The 13,327-nt window shown below is 44.4% G+C and overlaps 1 protein-coding gene across 12 annotated transcripts in view; it reads left to right on the top strand.

The window, feature by feature from the left end:
• The window catches only part of SUSD4 (sushi domain containing 4), a 145,532-nt gene that overhangs the window by 62,722 nt on the left and 69,483 nt on the right, over positions 1-13,327 (top strand). For all 12 annotated transcript variants that reach the window (XM_078356386.1, XM_078356384.1, XM_078356385.1 and 9 more), the window contains one exon: positions 12,803-13,015. In XM_078356386.1, coding sequence (XP_078212512.1) covers positions 12,803-13,015 — 213 coding nt within the window. The remainder of the gene's footprint in view (positions 1-12,802; positions 13,016-13,327) is intronic.

The raw sequence follows: 13,327 nt of genomic DNA on the forward strand, positions 1-13,327 counted from the left end.
GAATGAGCTATGTAGGGGAGGGAATATTCAGTATCGCTTTAAAAAGAGTGTTTGAAAGTTGTTACTATTAACAGTTGGATTTTCATAAAGCAACTGTGAGAACTAATCCTATCAAACTGTCATTGATCTCATGGGGTTGTTGTATGGATGAAATGAGATTGTGTATGTAAAATGCATTGTAAACTGTGAAGTTGTATCCATGTGGAAAACGTATTTTAGTATTGCACTAAAGCTGTTGCTCACAGAAAAGAAAGGAAATTTGATTTTATTTAAAAAAAAACAGCAAATAGCCATAGGCATGTTGAGATTGCCCCATGCATTGTCTTCTGGGCTACTTTAGTCCAACGACTTGTGCTTTGGGAGGTTTTTACCAATTTTTATCAAGAAGAGGCTGGCTGGATGAGGTGGCTCATGCCTGAAATCCCAGCACTTTGGGAGGCTAAGGAGGTAGCCACCTAGGAGTTAGAGACCAGCCTAGGCAACGTGGTGAGATCCTGTCTCTATAAAAATAAAATAGAAATAATTTAAAAAGAAAAGACTATAAATTATAGAATTTAGAAGTGGAAGGTACCCCTGCAAAAAAAAAAAAATTCATATGCCTCATTTAGTGATAAGATACTAACACCCAGAAAGATCAAGCTATTTGTCCAGCATCGCAGAGCTAGCTAGACAGGCAGTCTTCATTATACTCGATAAGGATGTGCTTTAGAAAAGAACCACATCTTTAACCATATTAATCAGTTAAAAAAAATTATCTGGTGGCTTATGCTTGTAAATCCCAGCACTTTGGGAGCCCAAGGTGGGCAGATCGCTTGAGCTCAGGAGTTCAAGACCAGCCTGGGCAACATGACAAAATTCTGTCTCCACCAAAAATATAAAAAAGTATCCAGGTATGGTGGCACACACGCCACTGGGCTGTAGTTCCAGCCACCCGAGGGGATGAGATGTGAGGACTGCTTGAGCCTAGGAGGTAGAGCCAGCAGTCAGCCAAGATTGTGCCACTGCACTCCAGCCTGGGTAACAGAGTGAGACCCCATCTCAAAAAAAATACTATCCGTGCATTGTTCAAATGTTTTGACAATTAATAATCTTAAAACTTACAAATGCAAGACTTCCCTGCCGCCATCTTCCTGTTGACAAAGTGAATCCTCACATTTTTCTGATGAGTGGTTTTCTGTGCTTGCTTGATTTTGAATAGATGAAGGTTTATTCTCTTTTCCCATGTTATAATATCACAATCTGGAAGAATTTTGTGATGTTGCTGGGCATGCTTTTATAGAGCAGTTTCATGAGACTGGAGTGAAAATCACATTATGAGTTAGCATTGTTATCAGTTTTATTGGAGCTGAAACTGAGTGAAAGGATTTAGGAATAATTGGGTAATCAAAGCGAATTAAATCAAGAGGGGAAAATATCAGTTCTGGCATCAAATGGGGACTGCAATGACTTCCACATCTGTGGTCTTTATCCATTTTAATCAAGTCTAAATTATGCTATTAAGACTTATTTTTTGACGTTTACTTGTTCAGACATAGCCGACTTTATATTCATCTTTGAATATTTCTTGAAACATTAAAACATTCTCACTGTTTCTAGGCAAGAGTTACCTAATTGGATTAGCATCCAAATATTCAGAGTTGATACTATGTTTACAGTCACGGGCACAGTGTTCCATGTCGTTTCTGGGTAACAGAATCCAGTTACTAAGCCTTCAGCCCACATAGAAGAATTCTGCATCCCTCAACCCATTCCCGCGTCTTCCAGAAAATAGGTCTCAGTGTGCCTTGTTGGTATAAATTTGCTATAATATATTGTGCTATATATTATATTAGAATATATGATATTATAATATAATACATAATTATAATATAATATATAATTATAATATAATATATTGTGCTATAGCAAATAAATTTGCTATAATATATTGTGCTGTTGGTATGGCAGAAATATGACTAGAGTGACTATAGTAACTAGCCCAGTCTTGCTTTCTGGTTTTCTTTTGTTGTATTTCCCAAGGGTACTGACTGCTTTTGCAGTGAAAAATCTATTTAGCCTAATAAATGGTAACAGTACTCAGCTTCCCCCTCCACCTCTTCAATATAGAACTGACAATATCACTGAAGGAATGACATAGCACCAAATTCACAAACAGGAAAATTAATTTGGGAATCCTTGATTTTCTCTGTTGAATTTTTTGTATCGTCCCTTATTGGAAATTTTGTCTTCAACCTCTTTTTTTTTTGCTCCAAGCTCTTTCCCCATAAATCTTAGAATACTTGGTGTTCCCATTTGGTGGTTGGGTTTTCCTTTTGCTTAGATTCATGGGTACCCAGGAACACACACATCTCTGTGCCCAAATCAGGGGGTTCTTTGGAACTTGATTGCACACCCCCACAGAGACTGTTGGAGAGCTTCCCTCGGGCTGCTCTGTCTCTTAGAACAAAGGCCAGAGCTGTGTGTGCACGAAGGCTGCTGGCCCTTAGATTTTGCCTGCAAGCCCGACTCTTGAAGAAATCACTTCAATTCTCTGGAGGTTTGTGGGTTACCAGCGACTGTTTCATGGCTTAACCTTGTGGCCAAGAGAAGTTCTCTATTTAGAAATATTCGTTATTGCTCCTAAGTTCAATTGTCATCATCAAAGACACTTTATTCCAGGGAAAGTTAGGAGAAAGGATAGGCTTGAATGTTTTCTGATATTCACGTGGCTCTAGGGATTTAGGGAATTGCCTCTGTATGAAGTGATAAGTTTTCATCCTTCAGGGAACTGGTTGAATATTAATCACATGGCAGCTTGCATATATTTATTGTGCACTTGCTATGTGCCAGGGACTGCTTTACCCATATTACAGCTCAAATTTCATGGCAGCCCTAGATGTAGGTACTAGTCTTATGATACCCATTTTATATATATAAGGAAACCTAAACACAGAGAGGTTAAGGAGCTTACCCAAGGTTACACAGCTAGAGGATGGCAGAGTCAGGATTCAAAGCATACACTCTCACTCCAAAACCTGTGCCTACATGCACCAGCTACATTATTGAAAGTGCGTATGGTTTCAAATATCACGACAAGGGTGCAGTGTACAGAAAGCAGTGTTTTTCAAACCTTCCTGACTGACCCGCTGAAACATCGTTTACATTGCAAACTAGCTGGTATGCAAACAAAACTAGTAAAACCACACTGTAAACAATACTCACCGTTACTGCGCAGAGTGCACTTGGGCCTTTCCTCTCTGTTCCACTTCCCTTTCCTCTCTGTTCCACTTCCATTTCCTTTCTGTTCCACTTCCATTTCCTTTCTAGAGTGCTGGTCATGACCCTTAAAACTGATTTCAGGACCTACTATAAGGTCACAATTTGCAGATCAAAAACTCCTGCATGTCCGAGATGTAAGCTCACTCTTTGGAGGCCTGAGGTTCCCATTGTTTGTTGAATGACTGCCTGTCCACACTTTTTCCCCAGTGCCCAGCACTGTTTGGTTATGGAGTGAATATATAAACAGATTATAATTTTTCTTTCTTCATCTCTATCTTTTAAAATTCTTTTCTCTCCTTCCCTTCTCTTTTTAAAAACCAAGAGGTGAAGTTTTCCCACACAGAGATTGTTCAGGCTGGAACAGAGGTCAAGAAATACTTAATAATTATCTTGTTATGGACATATGTGTTATCAGTGATTTTGGGGGTGTTTTTGAGATAGGGTCTTGCTCTGTTGTCCAGGCTGGAGTGCAGTGGCACAATCAGACCATAGCTCACTATAGCCTCGAACTCCTGGGCTCAAGTGATCTTCCAACTTCAGCCTCCTAGGTAGCTAAGACTACAGGAGCACAACACCATGCCCTGATGATTTTAATTTAATTTAATTTTAGTTTTGGAGATGTGGTCTTGTTATGTTGCCAAAGCTGGTCTGAAACTCCTAGACTCAAGCAAACTGATGCATTTTTATAAAACAATCACATTTCCTCATTGATGTTAGTTGTAATTTTTACAGTGTGCCTGTGTCTCCTGCTGTTTCTACTGCCTGCTGGTTCTAGGACCTTCTCTTATTCTCCTGGCCCACATGGGCATCTTCTCCAGAGGCAGGTTAGTTTGGAGGTGCTTTCCTTCTGCTCCATCCCTTTGACAGTTAAGGTATTTCCAGGCAACTCTGGGGTCTGGGGTGGTCAGTCTTCCTAACATTTTCTGAAAGATGTTTGGCAGCACCTGAGCTACCGACGATTGGGACAGGGGGCCCTCAGGATGCTTGAGCCTGACCTTGGCTCGGGGTGGATCTCCAGAACATGTAGAACTTCTCTAGACTCGGGCTCAGGAGGAATCCTCCATCTGATGTTGGTGCAGACACATACCTGGAAGCAATGTCCGGATGGACGTGGTGGAAGAGCATGGACCAGCCTGAAGTACAGCTGACTGCAGAGTGGCTGGAAACTTCGGGCATGCCAGACAGTTCTGTGTTTTCAGACCACAAATAGCCAGGAGCACAGTGTTTTGAAATACTGGTATTAGAGACTTGGTTTGTTTGTTTAATAGGTTTTGCCTGATGTGATTTCTTTATTTTTGCCTCTCTCCTCCTCTTCTTTTCATTGCTGATGCCTTGGGATAGGTACATTATTAGCTCAAATAGTTGCTGGGCATTTGTCTTACTCTGGATAAGTCATGCTATCATTGGACGTTCGTTCATAAGGTCTGTATTATTCAGTTCTCAAACTGCTATAAAGAGATACCTGAGACTGGGTAATTTATAAAGAAAAGAGGTTTAATTATGCCTATGGTTCTTCAGGCTGCACAGGCTTCTGCTTCTGGGGAAGCCTCAGGAAGCTTACAATCATGGCAGAAGGCAAAGGGAAGCAGGCGCATCTGACGTGGCTGGAGCAGGAGGAAGAGAAAGCAAATAAGAAGGTGCCACACACTTTTAAACAACTTGTGAGAACACAATCACGAGACAGCACTAGGGGCGTGGTGCTAAACTATTAGAAACCACCCCCATGTACCCCCACCAGGCCCCACCTTTGACTCTGGGGATTGCACTTCAATGTGAGATTTGGGTGGGGACACAGAGCCAAACGTATCAGGTCATTCTAAGAGCAAGGGATTTTGAGATTCAAGGTGATATAAGGCGAGGTATGTGTTGGCAGTAAGGAGATGGCTAAAAGGCCTCTCATCAACCGATCCTCAGGAACTGACATGATTCATTTTATTTTGTATCCTTTACTCAACATGTTCAGATGACTAAACTTTGTCTTTAAAAACAGGCAAGGTTTTTTGAAGTTTTTCTCTCATGGAACAGAAAGATTCCCTCCTCAGTGTAAAGGGTTATTGATGCACAGAGATATTTTATCAGTTGGGTGGTTTACCTGCGTTGCTGGTGATGAGAAAAAGGCAGATCTCAACCTGTGGGAAGCTAGATTAGAATATTTAGCAGTAACGAGGGGAAATCCCTTAAGTGGGTCAAGAAGGGACATCTTCAAGCTCGCTGCATCCTTCTCTCTTCGTTTTACTGCTGAGGGCCATGCGCACCCAAGTCACTAGGACTAACTCTATTTCATGAAACCAACATCTGGCTTAGGTTGTATTCTCCCCAAGAATACCTTTCATCCCCAGGAATATGGTACAGACCATACTGTGGTCATTAGACGTTTGAGAACTGACTGCCTGGATTCTGGGATGTTTTAAGTGGCACGTCAGTATCCCTGGCCCCATCACATGGAGACTGTGTGCTGGGAGGTGTGGGCTTTTGGGAAAACATGAGGATTGTATTAAATCATTAAATATTCTAGCATTGCTATTTCTCAGCCCTGTTTTAACAGATATAAGGACTCAAAAACATTTTTAACTGTTGTTTTCCCAAAGAGTTTATATAATATGAGGATCTGAGTCATTCACAAACTGAAATATGACAGGAAATATGGCAGTGATGCCAGGAACAGAGAGGGTGTGTCAGCTCCAGGGGGACTGCAGGCCAGGACCCTGCTTCTGGGCTGCTCTGACCCAGGACCCAGGTGCTTTCCCCACTGGATGACTGCTCACCAGAACTCAGGGTCCAGAGAGAAAGAGCATCCTCTGGGTTGGGGGACATTCAGCGTATGTGTCACTCACATTTTTAAGTGGAGACAGCATTGTTGGCAGCAAGAACATTTTGGACTGCAAGTCAGAAGCCTCAGACTTCAGGCCCAGGCCCACAATTAGCCATTAGAGTGACTTTTCAGTTAGAATAACCCACAAGATTGCTTTTCACACCTTTCATGTTTATGATTCTTTTAAAAGGCTTCTTATGTTGTTCGCAGCCTCAGTGTCCTCCTCTGGGAGACAAAGGGGTCAAACTAGATGACCTCTAAAATGGCGTTAATGCCAACCATGTGAGTGATAGTGCTGTTGCAGCACGGGGGATGGGCATGTCTTTGGGGTTGGTCTTGATTCCAGTGAGCATTTGCAAACCTGTCTGTTTAAACTTTCACAGGAATGCTCTTTCTGACCAGCCCCAGGACCCTATCACTAAGTCAGTGCATACAAAATCAGTTTTCGTGTGTATATCCTGTTTCTTCCTCCAAAGCCTCGTATAGCAGTTTACAGAGAAATGGAAACCCAGCCTTAGTTCTAAATTGATTTGGCTACATTTGATACACTCTTCCTCCCTAGAATATAACTTTTCCGTTATAATAACCCAAAAGATTGCTTTTCACACCTCTTTCATTTTTATGATTCTTTTTAAAGCTTCTTATGTTGCTCACAGTCAAACTGTCTGGTAGGTTTCAGCAGGCTCAAGAGTAACCAAAGCAGAAGTGTCAAGACCTCATAAAGAACTGAGGGTTTCTTTGCACGAGAAGAGAGGGGCACTCTCGATCCCTGCAACTCATGCCGTTTTTGGTTAGGAGAAAAGAAAGACTGGATTTCAGCCTTCATTGAGAACCAGAGTCCAAATCACGGCACTGCCTTTGATTTGTCCCTAAGGTCACAAATGCTGGGCAGGAAAATGGGTGCCGATGGCAGTGATGCCAGTAACGGAGAGGAGAGGGTGTGTCGGCTCCAGGGGGGACTGCAGGCCAGGACCCTACTCTTGGGCTGCTCTGACCCCAGGACTGAGATGCTTTCCCCACTGGATGACTGCTCACCAGAACACACGGATCCAGAAAGAAAGAGCATCCTCTGGGTGGGAGGACATCAGTATATGTGTCATTTGCATTTTAAAGTACCCCAGTATTTTTAGGAAGACTGTGTGAGTCTGGGTTCTCCAAAGAAACAGAACCAGTAGGAGGACTGATAGATATCTCCCTGGAGACTCAGGAGAGCCAGTGGCATAGTTCCAGCTTAATTCCAAAGGCCTGAGACCCAGGAGAGCCAATGATGTAAGTTCCCTTCTGAGCTCAAGTCCAAAGGCAGGAGAAGATCCATGTCCCAGCTTGAGGACAGTCAGGCAGAGAAGAGAATTCTCTTTCACTCAACTGTTTGTTTTATTCAGGCATTGGACAGATTGGATGAGGCCCACCCACCTTAGGGAGGGAAATCTGCTTGTCTCATTCAACCAATTCAAATGTTCTTCTCATCCAGAAACACCCTCAAACACACCCCAGATCATGTATGACTGATGTCTGGGCACGCTGTGGCCCAGTCAAGCTGACATATAAAATGAACCATCAAAAAGCCTATCTCCTATATATAAGTGCTCCACTCTGAATGAAATTTAGGAAGAACTGCTAAAGAATGCCACTTCTGAGGGCTGCTTATAATGGAATGTTTTCTTCTCCTCCCACTGCCCCAAAAACAAACATATTGGAATCATTCTCTTCTCCAAGCTGTGACTACTTAGTTCTCATGCGTGAGCAGAATATGAAGAGTGGGAAGGAAATAGATTGGGACTTCAGGAATGCAGGTTTCTAGGATAAGATTCTTTGAATGGGCCTACATGCAAATGATTTTCCACTCTGCTTCCCTAATACCTGCAGCAGCCCACTCCTTAATGGGTACGTTATCTGAGGGGGCTGATCATCATCATTATGATCATCACCACTAACAGAACAGCTCTTCAGAAAAATGACCCAGGCTGGAATTGATCTGCTAGGGGTAATTTGAAACATAGAATCTGAAGCTCTGGCAGGCCCTGGAAAATTACTATCTTGCTCGATGGGATTAGTTGTCCAAGATGAAGAATATTTTCTTCCTGTACCATCCCATCTTCTGATGGCTCTCTTTTCACCACTTAATTCCCTGTTCTGTGCCGATGGCTGGAGCCCACCGTACCCACGTTGATGCCAGCGTTCCCGGTCCTCAATGTTGTCACAGGAATGGAAACATAGTCAGAGGTCAACTGTGCTTACGTGAAAACAGAGGAAGTGCATGGGAATGTTCTTTTAAAAGGAAAGGAATAAGTACAGAAAGTACAGAATTAATTTCATGAGAAAACTGTGCAGCTCTCACGTTGCAGTTTCCCTCAAACTCTCGTCATTTATTTATCAGTGCAGCAGTCATTTTTCGGATGGATTCAGGGCTGGATCTTCAGTCCTCCCTTGTCTGTCCTTCTCTGAGAGAAAACAGCTTTATGGCAAAGAGCAGAGGGCATGACCTGCTGAGGGGTCTGTACCTAGCACTCAGCTTTCAGCATGCCTTGTTTGTTAACAGAGGGTGCTGGCCAAAAAGTGTGTTTTGGGGGAACCTAGATGTCTCAGTCAAATCCCTCTCATAGACCTACCTCTGGCCCCCACACTGGAGAAGGAGGAAGAGGGATGAAGTGTTTGGAGCTGTAGATTGAGAAAAGTTTGTAAAAAAATAATTAAGGAATATAGTCTACTTAGGTTGGGAGAAGAGAGAAAGATGAAAGGGTGTTAGGAGAGACTGTGTCTGTGCTCTAAGGAGGGAATTTCACATCTCCCTTGTCTGTGGAACTCATAAGTTCCTGGGACTATTGGTGCCATTAGTGTTGCTGTTTGATGGGTGGGGATGGTTCCAGATGGATCCAACAGGGTAGTTGTCATGAGGCTCCATCCATCCATCCATCCATCCATCCATCCATCCATCCACCCATTCATACATCCATCTACCCATTCATCCATTTATCCATCCATTCATCTACCCATTTATCTATTTACCTAGCCAACTAGCTGGCCATTCATCTATCCATTTACCCGTCTACCCACCCATCTTTCCCATCTGTCTGTCCCTCCCTCCCTCCCTCCCTCCCTCCCTCCCTCCCTCCCTCCCTTGCTTTATCCTTCATTAGCAACACTTGTAGAATGTCTATCATATACCACACACCATGCCAGATACTAAGAAGGCGAAGAATAAGACCTACTCTTTCTCTACAGGAGTTCATAGCCCAGTGGGGGAGATCACTGAGTAGAGCAGTGATGATGGTCAGAGCAAGGAACCCTTTGAGAGAGGTGAGCCCAGGGTGCCTTGATGAAAAGAGAGGCCTTCTATTCAGACTCTGCAGGGGAAGGAAGGCTCTCTGGAAGAGGCACGATTTCAGCTGTGTCCTGAATGATGAACACATTATTGGGAGAATTGTCCCTTGGTAGAGGTTCTGGTGTGACTTCCCTCCCTGGTTCAGTGGGAGACAGATCCTTTAGTTAGGGCCTGGACCCCTCCCTGCCCACATTCAGGTGGGGACAACTTACCCCACCTGCCTTCCCCTCACTTGTCTTCATCCACAGCCTTTTATTTTCCAGTGTTTTTCTTCCTGCTGTGTAGAGATACATTCAGTTCTTTTTCATCTTAAAACTTTAATACAACAATAATAAAATCCCTCCTTTGACCCTAGTCCATGGGCAGCCACCTCCCTGTGTTCTTCTGTTCACACTAAGCATCCTGCAAGAGCAGTCCACACATACTGTGTCACCCTTCCCTCTCCAGATGTTAGCAGACAGGCTTCCTCCACAGGGACAGTCCTTTACTGTCCCGGCAGCTGCCTCGGCAGTGGTCCCAGTGTTCTCTGTCTTCAGTTAGTGGATGCTTTCAGATCTTTACTTAGTTGACCAATGGGTCACATTGATATGGCTATCCATTTTTTCCTTCCCAAAATTGTTTTCCTTCCTCTGGGGACACTGGTTAGGTCTTTCTTCTTGATGGTCCTAGATTTTCTATGCCCTTTGTATTAGTCCATTGTCACACTGTTATAGGGACATACCTGAGACTTGGTAATTTATAAAGGAAAGCGGTTTCATTGATTCATAGTTCCACAGGATGGAGGAGGCCTCAGGAGACTTAGAATTATGCAGAAAGGAAAGTAAATGTGTCCTTCACATGGTGGCAGCAAGGAGAAGTGCAGAGCAAGGAGTCCCTTATGAAACCATCAGATCTCATGGGAACTCACTCACTGTCACAGGAACAGCATGGAGGTAACCACCCCATGATTCAGTTACCTCCCACGACATGTAGGGATTATGAGAACTACAATTCAAGATGAGATTTGGGTGGGGACACAGCCAAACCGTATCATCTTTTCTGGGTGTCCCTTATTTATGTGTTCTTAGCAGCTCCTCCCTTCACACTATGCTAGTTCCAGGAGGGCATGCCCACCTGTGCCTTATACATGGATGCACAGCACAGGGCATGCAGAGCTTCTGGCTCATGCTCCAGCTGATGGCTAGACATCTATACCAGTCATCCCCAAGAATTCAGACTCACCACACTCCACACTGAACTCTTCCCCTTCTCCCTAGGCCGGCTCTTCATCTCGTCTTGTTCTGTCAATCCGAACACATGGCACCACTGTCTACCCTGACATCAATGCCAGAACTGGGAACAAGGAAGGCATCCTGGCTGCCTCTCTCCTCTCTCACTCCCACACCTGGCCCTTATCCAGGCAGTCCCAGGTTTTGTGACTCTGTGTCCTTAATGTCTCTGTGGCCCTCCCCATTCCACTGTCTCTGCCTTGTTTCTGACTCATCTGGAGTACTGCAGGATCCATAAAATTCCACAGTTCTCAAATGCCTGTCCTCAGACAAGTGCTAGACTGGCTGTTCAAAAGCAGCCCCACCACACCCCACACAGAGAGAGCCAAGCTCAATTGATCTGTCCTTGGATAGAGATGCCAGTGATCCTAAGGTGCAGCTGGTGGCCTAGGAGCCATTTCAGATTATCTTCCCACCCTTTTCCTGGTCTGTAGCCATCAGTCCTTCACATGGGCACCAAAGAGGTCATTCTAAAATGCAAATCTGATCCTAACCACGTCCCTGCTCAAAACTCTCAGTCTTAATTCCCGTGTTCCTCTCTCCCACATCAAATCCAAACCCTGAGCTAACACACAGAGCTGTCACAGTCTGCCTCCATCTCTTTCCCTTCCTTTATCCCCACAGCCCACCCCTAGCAGGCACCCTTTCCCCAGCTGGCAGAGTGCTCAGCACCTTTCCTGACAGGTGCTCAGCAGCCTCTCACCTTCGTGCCTTCCAGCCTGCACCCACAGCACCCTTCCTCCCTGCTGGCTGACTGATGTCTGGTCTTTGAAAGGATCCCACTCAAGGCCTTGCAGGGGTTTCCATCCTCTGTACAGCACAATCATATGCCCTTCTGTGGCCTCCCATTGACTGATACATGCACCGGTCCCCCGCATTATGAGAGCTGACACTGGGTCTATTTGACTTACATACATGACTTTCACCTGTAGGCAGCTAGAAATGTCCAGATTAGCCAGGTTTCAGGGCTCTGGCTCTGTGCTTCTAGGCTTTCTAAACTGTATAAAACCATGAATTTCATTGCTGCTAATTTTTCCACCTCAATAGCATCATGAATATATGTTTCAATACATGTACACAGCGAATGCTCCCTTATTCTTGGCCCTAGCTATGGCTCACAACACCCATGTTTGTTTATCCGCCTTCATCCCAGCTGTCTGGGCACAAAGTCTCTTAGACCTTTCCCTTACCCCAACATCCAGTCAGCTGACAAGGGGAGCCTGGACCCCATGGCTCAGAACCATCATGAATATGTGTTTCAATATTCATAATCATACTGAGGTGGAAAAACCAGCAGCAATGGAAAGGGCATGAGAATGTCCTTCCTTCCAGATGGAAGGAAATGAACATTCATCGTTTAGGAACCACTTGATAATCTAGAATAGTTTCCCCCAAATTAAAAACATGCAGCCATCATTTAATGACTTTCAAATACCCCTTTGGGGCTACAATACAGCTTGTGCTATTGAGGTATTCAGTCTCAACAGGGTGGTGGCAGGAGGGCTGAGAAGGCTGGATGATGTCTCCTTTTACCAATCATCAGTTTGATAAAATATCAGACCTGCTTCTGCTTAATAAGTACAAGTGTCAAATGTGGATGCTGTGCCCTCCTCCTGCCTGCCTTTGAATGGCTTTTCCCTCACCCCAATTCTTTGTCACCTCTGCACAAAGTCAGCACTGTAGCAGTGACTTCTGGATATCCTGCCAGTGCCATGCTTCCTGTGCTGTTAAAAGCTGGGGTGGGGAAATTCACCTACAGCTGAGGAACTTTTGCAAGCACAGTATGTTCGAGAAAATCAGATACCTCATGAGTTCGATGTCTGAGCATCACCTGGAAACCAGGTAAATTTTCCAAGAGCCCCAGTGATACTTACTATCTCCTAGGTCTGGGTTGAGACTTCCCCATCACATCTTGATGGTGTCCAGCCTAACCTGGCACCAGTAGGCTGTGCTGGGAGTGGAGGTAGATGGGCACACCAATCCCCATCTACATAGAGTTATGCATATTTGTTCTTGGTACCCATTCAGTTATTATGTGTCCAAGGCGTATAACGTCATGCAGGGTCTGCCATTTATGTAAGAAGGCCCTTGGCATTGGGTAAACATACTTAGAAGCACCTTTTTCTCTCTTTGTTGATGTAGGGTTCGATGACCTTCATGTGTGTGCTGACCCTGGCATCCCCGAGAATGGCTTCAGGACCCCCAGCGGAGGGGTTTTCTTTGAAGGCTCTGTAACCCGATTTCACTGCCAAGACGGATTCAAGCTGAAGGGCTCTGCAAAGAGACTGTGTATGAAGCATTTTAATGGAACCCTAGGCTGGATCCCAAGCGATAAGCCCGTCTGTATGCAAGAAGGTAAAGTGTTTACCTCTCCCTGGAAGCTACTCATGTGGCTCAGCTTGCACAGCCACAGGGGTGCAGGGCTGAGTGACAGCTCAATACCCTGGGCTTTTCTCTCTGATTCAGGGCTGCATCTGCATGCTGACCAGAAAGCAGGAGTGTGTAATGAGGGCTGGGATAGAGGGTTAATTAATCTCTGCATTAGGAGCGATAGTCTTTTTTCTCTATCTCAATTACAATCTAATTTATCACCATTTTTGTCAATGCAAGAGAGCAACTCAGATAACACTAGGGCTATTTATTATTAGGCTGCCAACTCAGCACTCA

This window comes from Callithrix jacchus, chromosome 19 (assembly GCF_049354715.1).
Source record: "Callithrix jacchus isolate 240 chromosome 19, calJac240_pri, whole genome shotgun sequence".
Classification (NCBI taxonomy): Eukaryota; Metazoa; Chordata; class Mammalia; order Primates; family Cebidae; genus Callithrix; species Callithrix jacchus.